General features: G+C 43.3%; 1 protein-coding gene across 1 annotated transcript in view; it reads left to right on the top strand.

Moving 5' to 3' along the window:
* Window positions 1–20083, top strand: part of LOC117829166 (calponin-3-like) — a 34011-nt gene extending 13928 nt beyond the window's left edge. The window contains exons 2-7 of the mRNA XM_034706748.1: window positions 9850–9971; window positions 13114–13180; window positions 13387–13524; window positions 13644–13760; window positions 14017–14163; window positions 19043–20083. Coding sequence (XP_034562639.1) covers window positions 9850–9971; window positions 13114–13180; window positions 13387–13524; window positions 13644–13760; window positions 14017–14163; window positions 19043–19384 — 933 coding nt within the window. The 3' untranslated portion in view covers window positions 19385–20083. The remainder of the gene's footprint in view (window positions 1–9849; window positions 9972–13113; window positions 13181–13386; window positions 13525–13643; window positions 13761–14016; window positions 14164–19042) is intronic.
* The last annotated feature ends 971 nt before the right edge of the window (window positions 20084–21054 follow it).

Consider the following 21054-nt stretch of genomic DNA (forward strand, 5'->3'; position numbering starts at 1 on the left):
TGAAGCCTACTCTTAAAAGTAGAGAGGGGGTCTGCCTCCGGGACCCAGACTGGTAGTGGTGCCGGGCCCCACTCAGCGCTGATGGCATCCCTGATACTCATGTTGTGTTGTTCTCCTGAGGGGCCACCAGCTTATTGTGGCAGTTGCTAATGATGAGAGCATATTCAGCTTCTGACTGAGAGTCCGAGGACGTTTCTGGTAGCTGTCAGGTGACCCACATATGGGGCAGGACCCATCACTATAGTAACAGAAGAGACGCTTGACAGTACAGAAACTATGTACAGAGAAAAGCCAACTTTTGGCAGCAGCTTGACTGGACTCTGGTTTCTGCCAGGTGTTGTGATACTGCAGGTGGAGTGATAACCATATCATGTGTAATAAACAGTCTCTGTGACGTCACCCATCTGCTGTGTCAGGGGCAGCCATATTGGAAATGTTGAACTCAACCTAACTTCTGTAGAGCTAGTGAGAGGGAAAGAGGCGGGCTTTGAGCCTCCTCAATAACAGCTACAGGGTTCCCGTCTGTCAATCAAGTCAGCTGTGCATCTCATTGGAATGAGCTATACAGACTTCATTCATGTATTGAACCAGGCTGTAAACATGTTTATTTCTGCTGTAAAGATTATCTCTTTGAATGGGTGTGTATGTGGTTTCTCGTACTTTCAGAACCAGCCTCAAGTGGACGCTAGAGGAACTGCTGTCTTTAACACTTCCTCATTAGCTTTAATTCTCGCAGACCAGTCCCTCCAGGATTTCGCGGGATCTTTTTGTGATGGTTGCGTCCCAAAAAGCCTGATTTTGAGACAGCTTTTTGAAAAAATTGCGGTGAAAGTTGCGATTTTTTTTTTTTGCTTTTTTCCCCCAATAACATCTCAGGGGCAAGTAAATACGCTAAATTAAAGTTGTTTTTAGAAAACATTCTTGATGTGACCACTGTGACTGTATTTTGATTCACTTGATTCACAGAAAAATGCCATGAAAGGGCTGTATTTCACATTTACGACGGTCCCTGAATGCACCTCGTAGTGACGGGCACTTGACAGGCAGTTCATGGCACTCTGAAATTAATCTGCACCTTTGACTACAAGGAGTTGATCAAAACTTACTGAATGTGTCTGATGTATCACCAAACTAGAATAAATCAAGCTGTAGACGCAGAGCTTTTTACGGTAATGGCGGCAACAATGTCAAACCTCAAATAGTAGTACCTTAAATAGTAAACAGACGCCCCGTGGATGTGTCTGTGTCACCAACACACACCGGGGGTAAAATCATCAATGAAGATGAGACAGATGCATGGAGGAGGGAGAGCTGGTTTATAAAGCACACCTGCTGCAGGTAGGTGACAAAGCGAACACTGAGCCCCTCAATCTACAGTCATGGCCAAAAGTTTTGAGAATGACACAAATATTACATTTTCACAAAGTCTGCTGCTTCAGGGTTTTTAGGTGTTTTTGTCAGATGTTTCTATGGTATAATGAAATACAATTAGAAGCATTTCATAAGTATCAAAAGCTTTTATTGAGAATTACACAGAATTCATGCAATAAGTCAATATTTGCAGTGTTGATCCTTCTTTTTCAAGACCTCTGCAATTCTCCCTGGCATGCTGTCAATCAACTTCTGGACCAAATCCTGACTGATGGCAGTCCATTCTTGCAGAATCAATGCTTGGAGTTTGTCAGAATTTGTGGGTTTTTGATTGTCCACCCGCCTCTTGAGGATTGACCACAAGTTCTCAATGGGATTAAGATCTGGGGAGTTTCCTGGCCAAGGGCCCAAAATCTTAATGTTTTGTTCCCCGAGCCATTTTGTTATGACTTTTGCTTTATGGCAAGGTGCTCCATCATGCTGGAAAAGGCATTCTTCATCACCAAACTGCCCTTGGATGGTTGGGAGAAGTTGCTCTCGGAGGACGTTCTGGTACCATTCTTTATTCATGGCTGTGTTTTTAGGCAACATTGTGAGAGAGCCCACTCCCTTGACCGAAAAGCAACCCCACACATGAACGGTCTCAGGATGCTTCACTGTTGGCAAGAGACAGGACTGATGGTAGCGCTCACCTCGTCTTCTCCGAACAAGCCTTCCTCCAGATGCCCCAAACAATCGGAAAGGGGATTCATCAGAGAAAATGACTTTACCCCAGTCCTCAGCAGTCCAGTCCCTGTACCTTCTGTAGAATATCAGTCTGTCCCTGATGTTTTTACTGGAGAGAAGTGGCTTCTTTGCTGCCCTCCTTGACACCAGGCCTTCCTCCAAAAGTCTTCGCCTCACTGTGCGTGCAGATGCACTCACACCTGCCTGCTGCCATTCCTGAGCAAGCTCTGCACTGGTGGTGGCCCGATCCCGCACATGTAACACCTTCAGGAGACGGTCCTGGCGCTTGCTGGACTTTCTTGGGCGCCCTGGAGCCTGTTTGGCAACAATTGAAGTTCTTGATAATTGGATAGACGGTTGACTGAGGTGCAATCTTACTCGCTGCTATAAACTTCCCTGTTAGGCCCTTTTTGTGCAATGCAATGATGGCTGCACGTGTTTCCTTGCAGGTAACCATGGCTAACAGATGAGGAACAATGGTGTCATGCACCAACTTCCTTTTAAAGTGTCCAGTCACTCAATCATGACAGATTGATGGCCAGCCTTGTCCTCATCAACACCCACACCTGTGTTAATGTGTGTGACACCTGTGTGTCATTGAAATGATGTTAGCTGGTTCTTTTGTGGCAGGGCTGAAATGCAGTGGAAATGTGTTTTTGGTGATAAAGTTCATTTTCAAGGCAAAGAGGGACTTTGCAATTAATTGCAGTTGAGCTGATCACTCCTCATAACATTCTGGAGTATATGCAAATTACCATTATAAAAACTGAAACAGCAGACTTTGTGAAAATTAATAGTTGTGTCATTCTCAAAACTTTTGGCCATGACTGTATAAATAACAACGTTGTCATGGTCACTTGTCCTGCCTGCTGTCCTCTCTTCACCCGTTCTCTGTGCGTGTTTTGCTGTTGAAAAGTGCCGATCAAGTGAGGACTTACGTTTAAGGAAGTGAAATTGATGACAAAACCGATGACGTACAGGGGCTGAGGTTAAGGTAATTGGTCAAATTTGCGGGAAAGTTGCGATGATTGTATAAAATTGCAAGGCCGCGAAAAAATCGCACTGATTGGTTGAATTTGCGTTGATAGTTGCGATCGCGAAATCGCAACTTCCTGGAGGGACTGGCAGACAGAGGTTGCCGCTTGGTTTGGCATGGTATCCTCAGACAAATACTTGCTTGTGAAGCATGATGTGAATAGTTTTGTGTTTAACTAACATCCATGCATTTCTTTCCTGGCTCTGATAGTGTTTGAGTCCACGCGCTGGCTCCTCTCTGCTAGTTAATATCCAATCACTGTGCAAAAGCTGGGAGAAGCTGACATTACTGGTGTCAGATTTTCCAAAGAGTCTAACATTGTGAAGAGTGAGGAGAGGCAGCAGCATGAGGGAGTGCTGCTGTCTGTCAGACTGGTGGTGCGGTTACGGGTAAATGGAAAAAAAGACAGTCAGCAAACATTGTTTCGCTCGTGTCGCTGACTAAAACAGAAACACACATGACTGCACATCTGCAGCACCATCACCCAGCAATGCCCCCTCTGGAAGCTGGATCCGAGTAGGTAACGCCGCTACCCACAAAGCCACAGTCCCTCGCTGACGTCTTCCATCATGCCTCACTGACAAACTAACACAGGCAGTGGGAGTGTTTCCACAGAGTAACAGCTGGCTTCAGTGGTGGGAGATACAGGCTTTCATCACCTCATGAAAAGGCTGGAGCCATGTGAGAATTTCCCCCTCACACACTTTACTGTGGTAATAATAATAATAACTAACAACATGCAGAGGTGTTGAAAACAACAGGCCAATAACACAGAGCCCTGCTCTCACTGTAGAACTTGCAGGCAACAGTATGAAAGAATGAGGTCATACAGGAGATCATTTGGCAGAGGAGCCGACAAATGCAGTGAATATGTGGAAGTTGGAGAGTCATGGTGGGAGCCATATTGGAAATGCTGAACTCAACCTAACTTCTGTGGAGCTAGTGTGAGGTAAAGAGGCGGGCCTTTAGCCTCCTCGTGGTGACACATCAGTGACTCAACCAGCCAGGTCACTTCTGCACATGCCATGGCTGCAGTAGTGCAGAATGTGAGTGCCCAGTGTTTGGGCTTCATATCTCACGGTGGGTTGAAACAAAGACACATTGTCCATTCATGATGCCGGCAATGGATGAGAACATGTTCCATCTATTAACATGAAGAGGGAAGGGTTATAACCCAGAGTGCAGCCATTCAGTTGGAGTAGCTCTGAGTATGTTGTCTTAACGGTCCATGAACACTACCTGAACACCATTTGATTATACAATCTCCGGTCTGTAGCAAGCAGCAACCCCCGGTCTCAAAATATGAAGCCCATGGGGAAGTAGAATGGTTTTAAGTTGTCTAAAAATAGTACATTTTACCCATTATAGTAAAAATATCAACATAAAAATAGTATCTAACCTTGAAATAAAACCTTGAAAATAGAAAGTGTAATGAGTTTTCTGCCTTTCTTTGTTTCCAGATGACTCTCAAGTTTAGAGTTAGTGAACAGTTAATTATCTAAAGCATCAGTAGCAGCAGGTTCATTCATAACAGCACAGGAAACACAGACACATGCTCATATAGGTAGGGTCATTTTCTGCAGACCAGCTAAATGAAGACACATTAAATCACTCTGAGGGACAGAGGGGGTCACAAGTCTTTGGCACCTATATTTTGGGGTCATGGGCTGAAAAGTTTGGGAACCCCTATTATAAACTGCAGTTCATCAAGCGTCCACTTGAGGCTGGCTGCAGAAACACCAGAAACCACATACACACCCATTCAAAGAGACAATCTTTACAGCAGAAATAAACATGTTTACAGCCTGGTTCAAAAAACAGTGTAGTCTGAATAGCTAATTCCTCTATCAGCACACTCTGTACAGGGGGTGAATTTTTTTATAACGCAACAGTTAAGAAGATATTAAGATTACAAGTTTTTGCCCAAATAAGGACATGACTGACAGGCGGGAACACATAGCTGTTGGCGAGGAGGCTCAAACCCCGCCTCTTTACGTCACACTTTGACTGGTTGAGTTCAGGATTTCAAATATGACGATCCATTATTTATACAGTCTATGGTGTCTTCCTGTAGAGCACCTTTAGTGTAGTGTTTTAATGAGAAGTTACTATCACAGGGCTGGTGACTGATTAAACATCAAACACTTGAAATGATTGATGACATGTGAGTAAGTCAGTTAGGCTTATTAATAAAGTACTCTCCTCCTCTGTCAGACTCTCTGTAGAGAACACCTGTCAGAGGACTGTGTGTGGTTCCAACAAGGACAGAGGATTGGATTTGATCATGGTTCATAGAATATAAGTTGAAGTACATTAAACTGTATTTATCTTGTATAGCTTCCTGTACGGTTGCAGCAGATAGCTGTTCAACATTGTACTACCACCTAATACAATTTAAGGGTTTCATTTCTGTCTGTTTCACAAAGTCAGACCAAGTCAGACCCAAGAGGACAGACAGAACCTTGAAGCCTCATGAGGGTAAACGGAGCGCTGTGAAGGTTAGGTACTATAAAGTTGGTATCCTCAGACACGTTCATGCATTTTTCAGCACCTCACTTTGACAACAGAAAGCATCATAGACGTACTCCTCCGCCTGCAGCGCACTGATCAGCTGTTCAGGTCTGCAGTTTCAAAGAGACAAAAATACAATTAAACTTAATAATGAGGGATTCTGAACACGCTGATGTCATACCGTTTACTGCGGACACTAATGGACACCTGACCTTTATGAGCCGGAGTTACAGAATAATAATAATACATTTTATTTATAACGCACTTTTCATTTCCAGAAATCTCAAAGTGCTACAGGCACACAGTAAAAACAAACTTTTAAAAGCAGTACTTAAAATCAGTTAAAAGCCTCTTTAAAGAGGAAGGTCTTTAAATGTTTTTTAAAAGCATCCACAGTCTGTGGGGTTCTGAGGTGGCTGGGCAGGGAATTCCACAGACGTGGTGCAGCAGCACAAAAGGCCCGATCTCCCATGGTCCGGAGCTTGGTTCTGGGAGGGTGGAGGAGGTTCTGATGTGGAGTGCGTGAGTTCCGGGTTGGGGTTTGCTGGGTGAGGAGTTCTTTTAGGTAGAGTGGGGCGTTTCCATAGATGCACTGATGTGTGATGAGTGCGATTTTGTAGTTGATTCTTGCGGTGACGGGAAGCCAGTGAAGTGTGCGGAGTACTGGGGTGATGTGTTCGTGTTTTCTGACTCTGAGTAGGATCCTGGCTGCGGTGTTCTGAATTAGTTGGAGTTTGTGGAGATTTTTGATGGGGGTCCCGATGAGGAGGGCATTGCAGTAATCGAGCCTGGAGGAGATGAAGGCGTGGACGAGCTTTTCAGCATCAGATACGGTGAGGGAGGGGCGGAGTTTGGCAATGTTCCTTCAGTGAAAAAAGCAGGATTTGGACAGGTGTTTGATGTGGTTGTCGAATGTTAGGTGAGGGTCCAGTCTCACACCGAGGTTGGTGACAGCAGATGAAATGGGGATAGATTGTCCAGAAAAGGTGATGGTGGTTATGGGGGATGATTGGACCTGGTGGGGGGTGCCAATAAGTATGGCTTCGGATTTGGAGCAGTTTAATTGAAGGAAATTTTGGCTCATCCACGCCTTTATCTCCTCCAGGCAGGTGGTGAGTGTTGAGAGAGGTGATGGAGCAGTTGAGTTGGTTTTGATGTACAGCTGGGTGTCGTCGGCATAAGAATGGAATGAAAGTTCATACTGGCTGATGATATGACCAAGGGGGAGCATGTATATTGTGAAGAGCAATGGACCAAGTACAGACCCTTGAGGGACACCGCAGGTGAGAGGAAGCGTTGCAGACTTTGCAGGTCCTTCTCTACAGAAGAGAAGAGGATTCAATGCACCAGAGGAAAAAGAGGAGAAACTCAGATCTAAACTGGAGAGCAGGAGATATCCTGAGTTACCTGGTGGTGCAGGTGTGTGAACTGTTGGCGGTTTGATCCCAGCTCCTGCAGTCACATGCTGAAGTGTCCTCGGGCAAGACACTGAACCCCAAACTGCTCCCTCTGTTGTTCAGCGGTGTGTGAATGTGTATAAATGAGATTAACACTGATGGTCCCCTACTATAGCAGCCTCTACCATCAGAGAGTGAATGTGCTGTGAATGGGTGAATGTGACGAGTAAAAGAGCTTTGAGTGTTCAGAAAGAAAAGAGATATAGAAGTATAAGTCCATTTACCCGGTCTGCAGAAACTTTAGCCCAGCTTGCGTTCTGTTTCTCCTGCAATGTCTCTTTAAAGGGGCCGAGCTGAGCGTCATCTGTTGTGTCTAGTACAATGACTAGTGACTTCAAACTCAAATAACCCCAGTTCAAAAACACTGAAATGTCCCTTTAACAGATAAGTGTTGCTCTCTTCTGTTATAATGCATATTTCAGTACCAAACCCTGAGTGAAAGACAGCTCTACTGTTCCCTGACGTTATGTCTTCTATTCAGGTCAGAGCTGTTGTTTCATGGTTCTATCAGGAGATCCAGATCCCTTTTTCCACTCCCTCTTTTTTCCTCCCTGAGAGTTCTCTGCATTCTCTCTCAGCAGGAAGAACCACTGGAAAAAGAGGGGAAGAGCCCCTCCCCCCGTCACTCCAGCTTCTTGGCCCAACACTGGGGTTTTTCCCCTGTTGTTAAAGACACAGAGACAAAAAAACTCATTCATTCATTCATTCATTGCTACTGTTCTGATATTTTGAGGGGAGGATCCCACCTTGAACTCCATCCTCCTCCTTATGAACAGTTTAGCTCATGTCCTCAATAACATACAGAGCTAAGGGTAGGACAAGTTATACTAACATTGTGTTTCCCCTGATAATGAAGCCATGAACTCAAACTGAAGAGATCTCAGATGCTCTAGATTGTGAGGAACTCAGTGAAATGCTGTAAGGGTTTGATGGAAGCGCTAAGGCTAAAATCCTTCTGGATGATCTGGAGGAGACTGCACTCACTTTGGATTTTCACAATGAAAGTATGCACCTCAAGAGTTTTCCAGTGAAGGTGAGTGATGCAGGTTTAGGTTCAGTTAGATCTGTAAGCAGATAAACTGACTGCTTCAATGCTCCAGCAGCTGAGAGAGAAATATGACGTGCAGGAGTTTTGGTCTTCATGTGCAACAGACACTCACAGAAATTAAGGGAGAAGTTCACTTACCTTAGACCCGACCTACCTGGAGCTGTAGAGCTGACTTCGACAGGACTACCTGTCGAGCTGACTTCGACAGGACTACCTGTCGAGCTGACTTCGACAGGACTACCACCATATCCGCGTCCGGTCCGGCTCCGTGCTCTCTAGTCTGTCAACATCCACTGGTTGTGTTTTCAGAACGCAGCACGGAGCAGGACCTCCGGACAGCTGGAGTCATGTGACCGAGGTTTTCCCGTGATAATCACTGAATCAAGGATTCTCCTCCTCCTCCTCTCCTCATCCATGTTGTCTTTCTGGTCCTCTGAAAACCTCTGACCTGTTGACTCCAGGCCTGGCTCCGCTCATCATGACTTTGGTTTGTTGTTGTAGTTAAGTGAAATACGATCTGGTGATAACACAGAGTGTTTGATTCTGAAAATTAACCGGATGTTTTCATTTTGTTTTGGTGAAACCTGACTTCCTGTCCCGCTCCATCTGCTCTGTTGAGATTGATGCGTCGTGCTCCGGCATCCGGAGTCTTGTGTATCTGATCTGGAGGACTCCGACCTGCTGGATCAGAGTTGCAGCTGGAACATAACGGAGCGGATCCAGTGGAAGTTAACACATTGACTAGAATAGAAACCTATCAGATCCGGTGCTGTGACGAATCGGAGACAGACCGGACACAGATCTGGTGGAATTTGTCCGTTACTCCGGCTGATCTCAGACCAGCACTCTGGAATATTCTTCTTCTGAAATGTGCCTGAGTTGGCCTCTCACACATGTCCATGTCTCCCATGCTGTGGTAGTCACAGTGTTCTGTTTTACCATCCTATCCAAGATGAAAACTACTCATCCTTCATTTATAGATCTTATAATAACCTCTGGGTTATTGTTCATGATTTCAATAAAAGGTATTTGAAATCAAGTGCAGACGGAGACAGAGTCATGCACTTTGAGCACCCAGTGCTAGATGTTATTGAACACAGTGTCAACAGATGAGTGAAAGAGAATAAACTGGAGAGGAGAAGTGAGTACGTTGATGTTGTTTTTCATCATGTCACGTGTCGCTTGTTCGTGTTTAATCAAACAGCTTAAAGATGTCCTGCTAAGTGGCTCTGCTCTGTAGAGACAGAATCCTGGAACATTATTAAACAGAGATCAGTCAGCTGAGGGAAGCTTCTCCTGAAGTCTTTGACTCTTTAGATAGAGTGTGAAAACATGCTCTGCTTGTTCCTGGTGATGACACCATGATGAGGCTCCAAACTGTGGAGCCTGCAGCGTCTCTGCCTCAGGTAGTGTCATGCCACGGATGACTGATGGATCACGTTGCATGCTGATCATCAAACTTATGATGATGCAGTAAATGTGTTTGTTAATGGTAAGCCTGGTTTTGATCCAGCTCGTATCAGTATCAGGTCTACTATCCTCCTCATGTCCATCAGTGTCTTTGTTTTCAATGAATGACTTCCTTCTTGAGCCTGCTTCAGAAGAAGAGGATTCCTCAGTAGAGCTTCAGGACATCTATGTGACTCTCTCCAAATGAAAGGCTAGTTCACTGAGCCTGACGTGACCTGTTTGTGTTTCAGATTGCTCAGAAATACGACCTACAGAAGGAGGAGGAGCTCCGTTTCTGGATCGAGGAGGTAACAGGGATGACTATCGGAGAAAACTTTCAGAAAGGCCTAAAGGACGGAGTCATCCTCTGCGAGTAAGTGACTGTGGGTGCGTGTGTGTGTGTGCATGCGTGCATGTGTGTGTGTGTCTTGTTATTGCTTCAACAGATTTTCTTTGCCCTAGCTGCTGACTCAGGCTGCTTCTGTTTTTAAACTACAGGAAAAAGAAAGGAAGAAAGAATTAATGAGTGAATTAAACGTGATGGATTATTCAGAACTTCAATAAGTCACTGCACAGACATAGAGGTAGACTCCAACTTAAACTTGGTGAGAATATAATCAGTGGATGAGTTATAGGTAGTGGCAGACGTAGCTGCATAGGGAGGATGGGTTTATGATGATTGGTAGACTTTTAGCTTTGAATGTTCATCCTCAGAAAGAGGGATCAGGCCTGAAGTAAGACATGATGATGTGTTTCCTGAGAAGAAGAAGAAGAAGAAGAAGAAGAAGAAGAAGAAGAAGAAGAAGAAGAACTGTGAGACTAGTTGTAGAGCTTAGTGTTTGGCTCGGCCCTACTCGTTGGGGGTCCATCGGGGCTGGGTGGGTGGCTGGTGTCCCTGTCACCCTTCGCCCCCCTGCTGCCCCCTCCCCTGTGGGGGCCTGGTCCGCGGCTGCCCTCGGGGCCGGTTTTCCCGGGGGTTCCCTCGCGGTCCTCTTTGGGGGGTGGGGTGGCGCGCAGCTGTGGGGGTGTTACTACGGCAGCCATTGGGGTGTCCCTCCATGCCCCCGCGGCCTGGTCCATCAGTCGCAGGGCGTGGCTGGGGGGCGTGGCTGGGGGGGGCGGGGGGGATTGGCCCTTCCGCCTCCGCCCTCCCCCCTCTCCGGCGCGCCGGTTGGCGGGCTCTGGTCCTGGTCCTGCCCGTCTGCCTGGCTGTCTGCTCCTGGTGCCGGGCCCCCTCGGCCCTGGTGGCTCCTTTGGCTCCGTCTTGGGGGGCTGTGGGGGCGGTGTTGTGGGGGTGTCCCTTGGGGGGGCTGCGGGATCTTTCCCCCCTTTCCTCCTGCTGGGTGACCTGGGGGTCGCCCTGGGTGCTCCGGCGGAACCTGTTTGCTTCCGGTCTGGGTCCTTGGCTTGTCCCCTGGCCTGGGTCTCCCGCGGCGGGTTGGGTCCTTCGGTCTGACTGCTCTCGCGGCCCGGGTGCCGGGCCGAACCACTCGGCTGATCTGACCCAAGTGGTTTCATCTGCACCAGTGGTGGTCTTGTTACCCAAATAGAACCCAGCACGGCGGCAACCCTCTGTGACCCAAGCTTCAGTAATGATTGTGGACACTAAGGGTTGCTTAATCATTAGTATCACCCCACTGACTTTTTTTGGCATCATGGTGAGATGGTCCCTCTCCATCTAAGTGTGTTAGGTCTCTCTCTCCTTCTCTCTCCCTGTCCCTTTGTATATCCTTATGTAATCTTTCTTTCACTTTCTCTTATATATATATTTTTTTGGCCCACCTAGGTGTGCACGCCCTCTTTTACAGAACATGATATTAGCTGTCAATAAAAGATAGGCCAGAGTTCTAAGAGGGATAGTGATGGTTGCATGCACACAGTCACAAGCACAGAAGAAAAAGGTTTTCTTTCTTTTCTTTTGCTGCAAGAATAAATTGCATGAATATTTGACAGTTTGTGACAAACATGACACAAACCAGAAATATATAAAAAAAGAAAGAAAGAAAGAAGGATCCTGCCTGAAGTAAGACATGATGATGTGTTTCCTGAGGAGGAGAAGAAGAAGAAGAAGAAGAAGAAGAAGAAGAAGAAGAAGAAGAAGAAGAAGAAGAAGAAGAAGAAGAAGAAGAAGAAGAAGAAGAAGAAGAAGAAGAAGAAGAAGAAGAAGAAGAAGAAGAAGAAGAAGAAGAAGAAGAAGAAGAAGAAGAAGAAGAAGAAGAAGAAGTGTGAGACTGGTTGTAGAGCTGCTTGGTCCCCTGTAAAGCAGACTGCAGTGATGGTGGTTGTGGTCATAATGAAGAGAGACAGCTCTGCCACAATATAGCTTTCAGATGATCCATCTGTTCTCCTGGAAAATAAAATAAAAGAACAATCATTACATCATCATTTCTACCTTTTCTCTGCAAACCATCCAGGAAGCAAAGGGTATACGGAGGTGACTTCTTCATCTCCCTCTATCCCTCTCTCCAACACGGTCTCAGCAGATGTGTGTCTAACATGAGTCTGGTCCTGCTGGAGGTTTCTGCCTATTAAAGGAAGTTTGTCCTTGCTCATCTAAACACAGTGAGATTACTAAACTGAGCTTTTTGCATTCATCAAATCGAGGTGAAGATTAAATTATGTTTAATAAAAATAAAAATGATCAGTTGATGATCTGCTGTCCTGATCTATCCGGATCTATTCTGCAAAACACTGATTTAATACAGAATAGTTTAATCTAACACATACTAGTTTAATCTAACAAAGCTGGGTTGCGTTGAGCACACCATCACAACTGAACAGTGAGTAATGAATAATAATAACCCCCACCCCTTTCTAATATATAATATACAGTAATAAGGGCTAAAGTAATGTAAACTAAATATTGAAATGAATCAATCAATAAATAAATTGAATTGTTCATTTTTTAGATGAAATCAGTGAGCAAAAGATAATAATTTATTAGGGAGTCATAGCAACATTCAACCAGTCATCAATCATCATGATACAGCAGGTTACATATAAAAATACAATATAGATTATAAATATCTCAATTTCTACTCTAAATATATCTCATTATGTCATTTAAACATGTTCTTAAATAATGAAGACTGTATGTTGCTTCAATGCATATTGTATGAAATGTAATAAAATGATGATTGACAGGTCTGTAAATAAATGTCCTTATATACCTGCTGTATCAGTTTTGATTTTCACACATTTTCAACATGATTTGACTATAAATGAAGTAATGAAATATTAATTAGTTCTACATCAATCCACTAACTATTCCTCTTGAAGTTTCAAGAACAATTTGAAACTTTTTCAAACTTGGTAAAAATATCCCTGAAAAACCTTGAGTGTGTCTCTGATCCACAGCTGACATGTTGGATGTCTCCAGTGACGTCCTTCTGGTGCATGAATTACTCACAAATGAAGGCTCCCTGTAAAGGGGATAGGACTAAACCTGTGCTCTTATGTGTCCTTTACTGTGGATTGTATTTTCTGACACATGAATGCTTCTCTGTCTCTCTTAGACTTATCAATAAGCTGCAGCCTGCTTCAGTGAAGAGAATCAACCTTTCACAGCTGAACTGGCACAAGGTAAGGTGATCTGATGCTGTAACATTACAGATACCTATAAGCAGGTTTCATGGCTCAGGAGTTGGCTCAAGTGTTCTTCAGCTCATGAAACATCCGTCACAGTGGACTCCTTCATGAAGCTGCTGGATACAGAACTCATTGTCTGAACTGCCTCTTCTTTATCTGGACTCCCTCTCTTCACTTCTCTTGTGTCCCTCTCTCTGCAGCTGGAAAACCTTGGGAACTTCATCAAAGCCATCCTGACCTATGGCCTGAAGCCCAATGACATCTTTGAGGCCAATGACCTGTTTGAAAATGGGAATATGACTCAAGTCCAGACCACACTGCTCGCCCTGGCCAGCATGGTGAGTGAACAAACAGAGTCCAGCGGGTCCTTCTGTACATAGGAACACATGTTTGATTGTTTCAGGGGAACAGATGTAATGTTGCACCAGTTTGTTGAAAAGCATCCCCTCTCTGTTAGGCAAAGACCAAAGGTATGGACACAAAGATCGATATCGGGGTGAAATATGCAGACAAACAAGCTCGGCACTTTGACAACGAGAAGATCAAGGCTGGACAGTGTGTCATTGGACTGCAGGTACCTCCTAAAGATCACTGCTGAAGAGCTGATCATACAAATATCTTCACTGTTTCCTAGAGTTTATTTCTCCTGAGGTTTTAATGGTCACATTACTCTAAAACCCTCCATTTATCCAGACTACACAAGGTCCTCAGATACTGACCAGCTGAACCTTCTGTTTAATCTCACCTCAGTTCAAACCCTCAACTGTTCAGTGTCAGGGTCATTGTAAAGAAGCTGGACTGATGTGTTAATGACCAACTTTTGTCTTCAGATGGGAACAAACAAGTGTGCAAGTCAGGCTGGAATGACAGCTTATGGGACCCGGAGACACCTGTATGATCCAAAGACCCAGACAGACAAGCCGTACGACCAGACCACGATCAGCCTGCAGATGGGAACCAACAAAGGGGCCAGCCAGGTCAGAAGCCACTCCTCTTTTAATGCTGCATATATTCAATATCTTTATTTTGAAAGAAACTATAGTCTAAAGGTGCATTTAGACCAAGAGGTCTTGGGTCTTTTAGCCCCCAGAACTACTTTCCCCTGAACTAAAAGGTTCCTGTGCCCCCATTGTTGTCTGCGTTCGACCGCGGGCTGAAGTCCCGGGTAGATTGTGTAAATCATGCCAGTGATGTATGGAGAAAAAAAAAGTAAATGCACTACCACCAGACCAGTAGAGGGCAGTAAAACAAAGAGGAATGCCATTCATCACTGATGACACCATAGAAGCAGATGGACAGGCAGGTACCATTATGAGCAACACAACAGTTAGCCTGTTAGCATGAAGAGACTCAGCTGGTCTGTTTTAGATGGTGCTATATTTCATCACAGATGGATTCACTGAATCAACACGTGAGAGGAGATAAGCGCGAGTAGCAAAGACGTTTCAACACGGCTTTAAAATCCTTTTGAACTCAAAAAGCCGTGGCAGAGATCGGCCGGTGTTTTGGTTTAAACAGCGACCCTGTTAACTGGAGACTTTCAGCCGGATGCATCCCTCATAAACGTCTTTAGACCATCATTAAATATCTGATGAGGATATTTTGAAATCTTAATAAAAACTAAACTAGTTTGCATTCCCAGGAACTCCCTCTGTGTTTCAACAGCTGTGTAAACTCCACAAACACTGACACGTTCAGCTGAAGGTCTCCAGTTTACAGGGTCACTTTTAAAACCGGAACACCGGGAGAGACGCATTCACGGTGGGCTGAGAGAAGACTACTGTTACAAGCTGCTAAATCAAGAGAATCACAGCTTCTTCTTTTGAAAAGTACACACACATACAAAAAAGATAGAACAAATCAAAACTAATGAAAGAAAGAGAAATCAAGAGAATCACAGATGTGTGTGATGTTATTGTGGACGGAGGGAGGAATAAAAACACTCAGGTTAATCTACCAATCAGACACGTTCAGCATTGCAGGCCCTGCCCCCTGAAAGTCCTGGTACCTTTGAAAAGTACTACCCCCCTAGCAGGGGCTTTTCAGGGGGGAGATTATCTACCCCTGAACTAGATTTAGACCCTGGGTCCACCAGTCGAAACGCACGCAGTTCAGGGGTAAAGTTCCTCCGGTTGAAAAACGCTTATAGTTATTACACCATTTGAATACAGACTGGGGACAGGGGTACTACACTCTTTCTCCAGCTTTATATGGAGAGTCTAATATATAGAAAAGAATAAGCCATTAGAATTATAAACACGTTACACACGTTGGTGTTGTGAGATGATTTACGCTATTCTGGTCTTGAGCAGGTTATGGTTAGTTTTAGCTTTAAATGGGCTGAAAAGCACCACCCTTACTCTTATTTATTTATTCACTAGCTGGACTCTTCTCTTCTGTTGTCCCTAAATGGTGGAATGAATTGACCAACTCCATTTGATCTGCAGAGTCCCTCTCTACTTTCAAAAGACAGCTAAAGACCCAGCTCTTTAAGAAGCACTATGCACTTAGCTAGACTGTTCTCCACTGTTGTCCCCAGTGGCAGATCATGTCTTCCTGCTACAGATGACTCACACTGTCCTGCTCTACTCTGGGATTCTGTGTTCAGGTCTTGAGTGACCCAGCACTTTGTACTTTGGTCATTATTGTGGTGATGTTAATTGTTGATGATGATAATGGAAGGTCTTAAATTGTTTGGTTGCTTCATTGTAGATGTTCCTTGTTTTATTAAAAAAAAAAAAAAGATTTACTTTTGTGCATTGCCTTTACACTGCTTGGCAGTACCTGCATCCAAATGGACTTGAAGCTCTTTGTTACTCTTACTGATCTTGTTTCATCTTGTCTAGATCTTTGCTTGTGTTGTTCTTGTTCTCGTATGTACATCGCTTTGGATAAAAGCGTCTGCTAAATGACATTGGAACATTTTAACATTTATTTATTTAGTTATTTATTTTTACTTTATTTACTTTGTTTTGTATTTATTCTTACTTTATTTTGTTTTTTTATCTAATTAATTGATTAATTATTTTTTTTACTATATTTTATTTATTAATTTTTTTTAAATGTATTTTTACTTTATTTTATGTATTTATTCATTCATTTTGTTTATTTATTCTATTCATCTATTGACTTATTTTATTTGTAGAGGAGAGGACAGTGGATAGTGTAGGGAACTGGGAGAGAGCGGGGGGAAGACAAGCGTGAATGAGGCCGCAGGCTGGATTCAAACTGCCCGCTACAGGGGCGTACGACTTTATCCGTTAGGCTAAGTTGGCACCCGACCATCCTTTCACTTATTACAGTGTGGCAGAGTTCTCTGTGTGCAGTTAAGATCCTCTATTAAAATAATTTGTTACAGCACAACATTTAAAAGGTAATGTTCCCTTCATGAAGTCACTGGATGAAGCCATCACTCTGATAAACACTGCATGCCTCACATCACATCACAGAGCCTCTGCTTTAATGAAGGGATGAATGCATTCTGACATGCCTTCCATTGTTCTATAATATTACAGCTACGTCCATTTATTGTTCATAAGATAAGATATTCCTTTATTCAAGAGCATGTAAAATAGTAATTATTAAAATATTACTCCTGATGTGCGTCATAGTTAACATTTCAGTCTTGTACTGTGTGCAGATGTCAGATAGTAAATTAACAGGAGGTGACAACAGTTTATCAGTTCAGACGTTTCAGTGTATTAATGTTCTAATGAACAGTCATTTGCTGCAGGGTTTGCGTGCTTCAGGCTTATTAATCAGGTCCAGATGAAGGTCAGGAGAAACACACGTCAGGATCCACACATCAAAGTGTTCTTTGGTAAACTAGAGGGGTCTTCTTCAGTTTAGCACACACCTGTAGCACCTGTCTTTTACTTTAAGATGAAGCATCCCAGAGCTTCATCAAAGTCCTGCATTTCAGTTTGCATCCAGGAGGGGGCGGAGTCAATCAAGCAATCAATTAATCAGACTTTATTTATAAAGCGCTTTTCATGCAATGACATTGTAACACAAAGTGCTGTACATAAAAACAACTTCAAATAGAATCAATAAAAAAGAGATATATAAAAATAAAAAGACCCCCCATCCTAATCCCAACCCCAACCCCAAACCCACCTCAATCCTAAGGTTAAGGACACAATATAATAATAATAATAATAATAATAATAGTAATAATAATAATAATAATAATAATAATAATAGTAATAATAGTAATAGTAATAATAATAATAATAATAATAGTAATAGTAATAGTAATAATAATAATAATAATAATAGTAATAGTAATAGTAATAATAATAATAATAATAATAATAATAATAATAGTAATAGTAATAATAATAATAATAATAATAATAATAATAGTAACAATGAAAATAAAAATAAAATAAATAAATGAAAAATAAAAAAGAAGTTTCTGAAGGAAGTGAGGAAACGCTCTCATGATATCTTAATGAGGAAACACTGGAGGAAACAAGATGTTAAAACTCAACACAGGAAATTAAACTCACCAAAATAAAATACCTTTCTAAGATAATAAAACACTAAAATATTAAACCATTAAAGGAAAATAAGATGCTATACTTAAAATAAATGAATAAATGAATAAATAAATAAATAAACTGAAAAGGTAGGTCTTGAGTTTGCTTTTAAAATACAGTTAGAAGGTAGAAACCTATGAACGAGAGTCACCAATCTTAACCTCTCATGGTGGAGGATCCCTTTTACTGAGGATTAAAAACACATGACTGAGAAGAGAGGCAGGGAGTGATTAGAATATGTGAATCATCTCCATTAAAAGGTTTGTTTTAATGCAACTCTCCCAGAGAGAGAGTTCAGTTTGCTGTTACTGAATCAAGGTCAGGTCATTAAGTTAATACAGGTTCATCAAATGAACATCTACCTTTGGGAGACCCTTTAAAGGAGGTCATGTAGCGCAGATCTCTGCTGTAAGTGTCAGTATTTGGTTCTCTTTATAGTTGACTCCATACAGACCACTTTACTGCCTTTTTATTGTTCAGAAGGAGAGCAGGTGAAGCCCTGCCTGCTGCCCGTCTGTACTGCGATAGGGTTTGACCTGACACTGTTTGTGACAGTCTTTGCTCCTGGATTGTAATATTTAATTTAATGAAGAACAAGCTAAAGCTAATTTTGTCCAGAACTTTGTACAGATGAGGTCAGATAGAGGGCGTAGTAATGATAGTACATTTTTGTGTTTGTCATTGAATAACATCAAAGTGTCTGCAGAAGTTTTTCAGATGGGAGATATTTACTTAGAGAAACTGATGAGGTTGAGGAGGAGCCCAAATCTCCTTTATTGGCAACCTGGATCGACATTAACCATCCACCAATCATCAGAGCTTTAACTCTCACCAGCTGGGAGTCCGACAGCTGATGGCTCAGTGAGAGCAGTGCTGTAAGAAGTCAGAGGTTCAGTTTGCTGACATTCATACAGATACAGATACAGGACAAACTGGAACGTTGGATTTTGTGTGAGTCCGCTTAATATAATAAAAGATAAAAGATTGAAAAATCAAATGAATGTAATCATTTTGATTGAAAGAGAATAAGGTTTAATCATCAAGTATTTCTTCACCACAATGGTCCCTTCTGATCTGTTGGGAAAAGATACACATGCGTATAGAAGAGTGGCATCAGTGTGTTCAGAGTGTGTGGCTTTGACGAACAGACTCTGTGTTTCTTGTTGATGGGGTCACACCTGGACCACCTGCTACTGAGTTATCCTGAAGAATGATGAAGACCCATGAGGGAACCTTTATTAACACAAGTATCCACAGAACTCTCTACATGACATGTATGTGAAAAGGACCTGATGATGGTTTTGGTTTCTTGCAGGCGGGCATGTCAGCCCCTGGTACCCGCAGGGACATCTTTGACCAGAAGGTGGCACTGCAGCCTGCGGACAATTCCACCATCTCCCTCCAAATGGGTACCAACAAGGTGGCATCCCAGAGAGGCATGAGCGTGTACGGTCTGGGTCGTCAAGTCTATGACCCCAAGTACTGTGCCCCCCCAACAGAGCCCGTCATCCACACAAACGGCAGCCAGGGCACCGGCACCAACGGCTCCGAGATCAGCGATAGTGACTATCAGGCTGAGTTCCAGGAGGAGGAGTTCCATGGGAGTTACCATGATGACTACAGCTCCCATTACAACGAACAGGGCATCGACTACTAGTCCAGTCCGCCCCCTACAGGAGAGTGTAAAGAAGTGTATTTTATCAACTACGCAATCCAGCAAGTCTTCTGCTACTATAACTAGTCGTTGTTCTTGTCTTGAAGCATAAGATGTTGCCTTGAATGTTTTCTTTTTCACTTTTACATTTCTGATATGGACAATAAGGTAACAGCATAGAATAATGAAATACAGACTCACAGTGCTTCTAAGCTTAAGAGTTTATTTTAGTACCTAAATGTGTCTTAATAATGGAACATGTAATATGTGATAGCTTTAGGCTAAACGGTCGAGCACCCAATAAACTTGCTGCATTCCAGTGTGTTTCCCTGGAGCCAAACTGTGCCTGTGCTTGAAGTGAAAGGATTTCCAATGTGTAGTAATCAACAGTAGGCTGAATTATAGCTGCCTTTTTATCTGTTCCCCTGTATACATGCACCCCTCCACAGCTTGAGATGCTAGCATACCTTTTAATTCTTCTTTTTTATTCTTTCATTTAATCACTCAATCCTTTCTTTCTAACGTAAATGATGCTGTGCAGATCACAGCCAAGCTTCCTCCATCCATCATGTGGCGTAAATCATCCCTTGTATTCTCAGACTGTATATACTGCAATGACACACATTGTTAAACAGTTGACTGTTATGTGGTTTGTAAAGAAAACGCTATGTTATAAATAAAACCTTATATTCTTGGACTCCAGAGACTTGTGTGTCAGATATTGAAGGAGCGGCTGAGCGGTACCCCCCAAACTGCTTCTGTTGGCTTGTGAATGTGTGAGCACCAAGGTTATTATCGTTAACGAAAACTGACAAAATAACGAGAACAAGAGGTGAAAAAACTTTTTTGTTAACTAAAATAAAAATAAAAATGAGGCTTTACAAAAAAACAATACCTAACTGTATACAGTTTACAAAACTAACTAAAATAAACTAAAATTATAGAGAAATGGCTTTGTCAATCTATCTCCACACTTAACCTGCTAGCAGAGCGTCCACACTTTACCTGCTAGCAGAGCGTCCACACTTTACCTGCTAGCAGAGCGTCCACACTTTACCTGCTAGCAGAGCGTCCTCACTTTACCTGCTAGCAGAGCTTCCACACTTTATCTGCTAGCAGAGTGTCCACACTTTACCTGCTAGCAGAGCGTCCACACTTTACCTGCTAGCAGAGCGTCCACACTTTACCTGCTAGCAGAGCGTCCTCACTTTACCTGCTAGCAGAGCTTCCACACTTTATCTGCTAGCAGAGTGTCCACACTTTACCTGCTAGCAGAGCGTCCACACTTTACCTGCTAGCAGAGCGTCCACACTTTACCTGCTAGCAGAGCGTCCTCACTTTACCTGCTAGCAGAGCATCCACACTCTACCTGCTAGCAGAGCGTCCACACTTTACCTGCTAGCAGAGTGTCCACACTTTACCTGCTAGCAGAGCGTCCACACTTTACCTGCTAGCAGAGTGTCCACACTTTACCTGCTAGCAGAGTGTCCACACTTTACCTGCTAGCAGAGCGTCCTCACTTTACCTGCTAGCAGAGCGTCCACACTTTACCTGCTAGCAGAGTGTCCACACTTTACCTGCTAGCAGAGCGTCCTCACTTTACCTGCTAGCAGAGCGTCCACACTTTACCTGTTAGCAGAGCGTCCTCACTTTACCTGCTAGCAGAGCGTCCA

This window comes from Notolabrus celidotus, chromosome 17 (genome assembly GCF_009762535.1).
Source record: "Notolabrus celidotus isolate fNotCel1 chromosome 17, fNotCel1.pri, whole genome shotgun sequence".
Taxonomy (NCBI): Eukaryota; Metazoa; Chordata; class Actinopteri; order Labriformes; family Labridae; genus Notolabrus; species Notolabrus celidotus.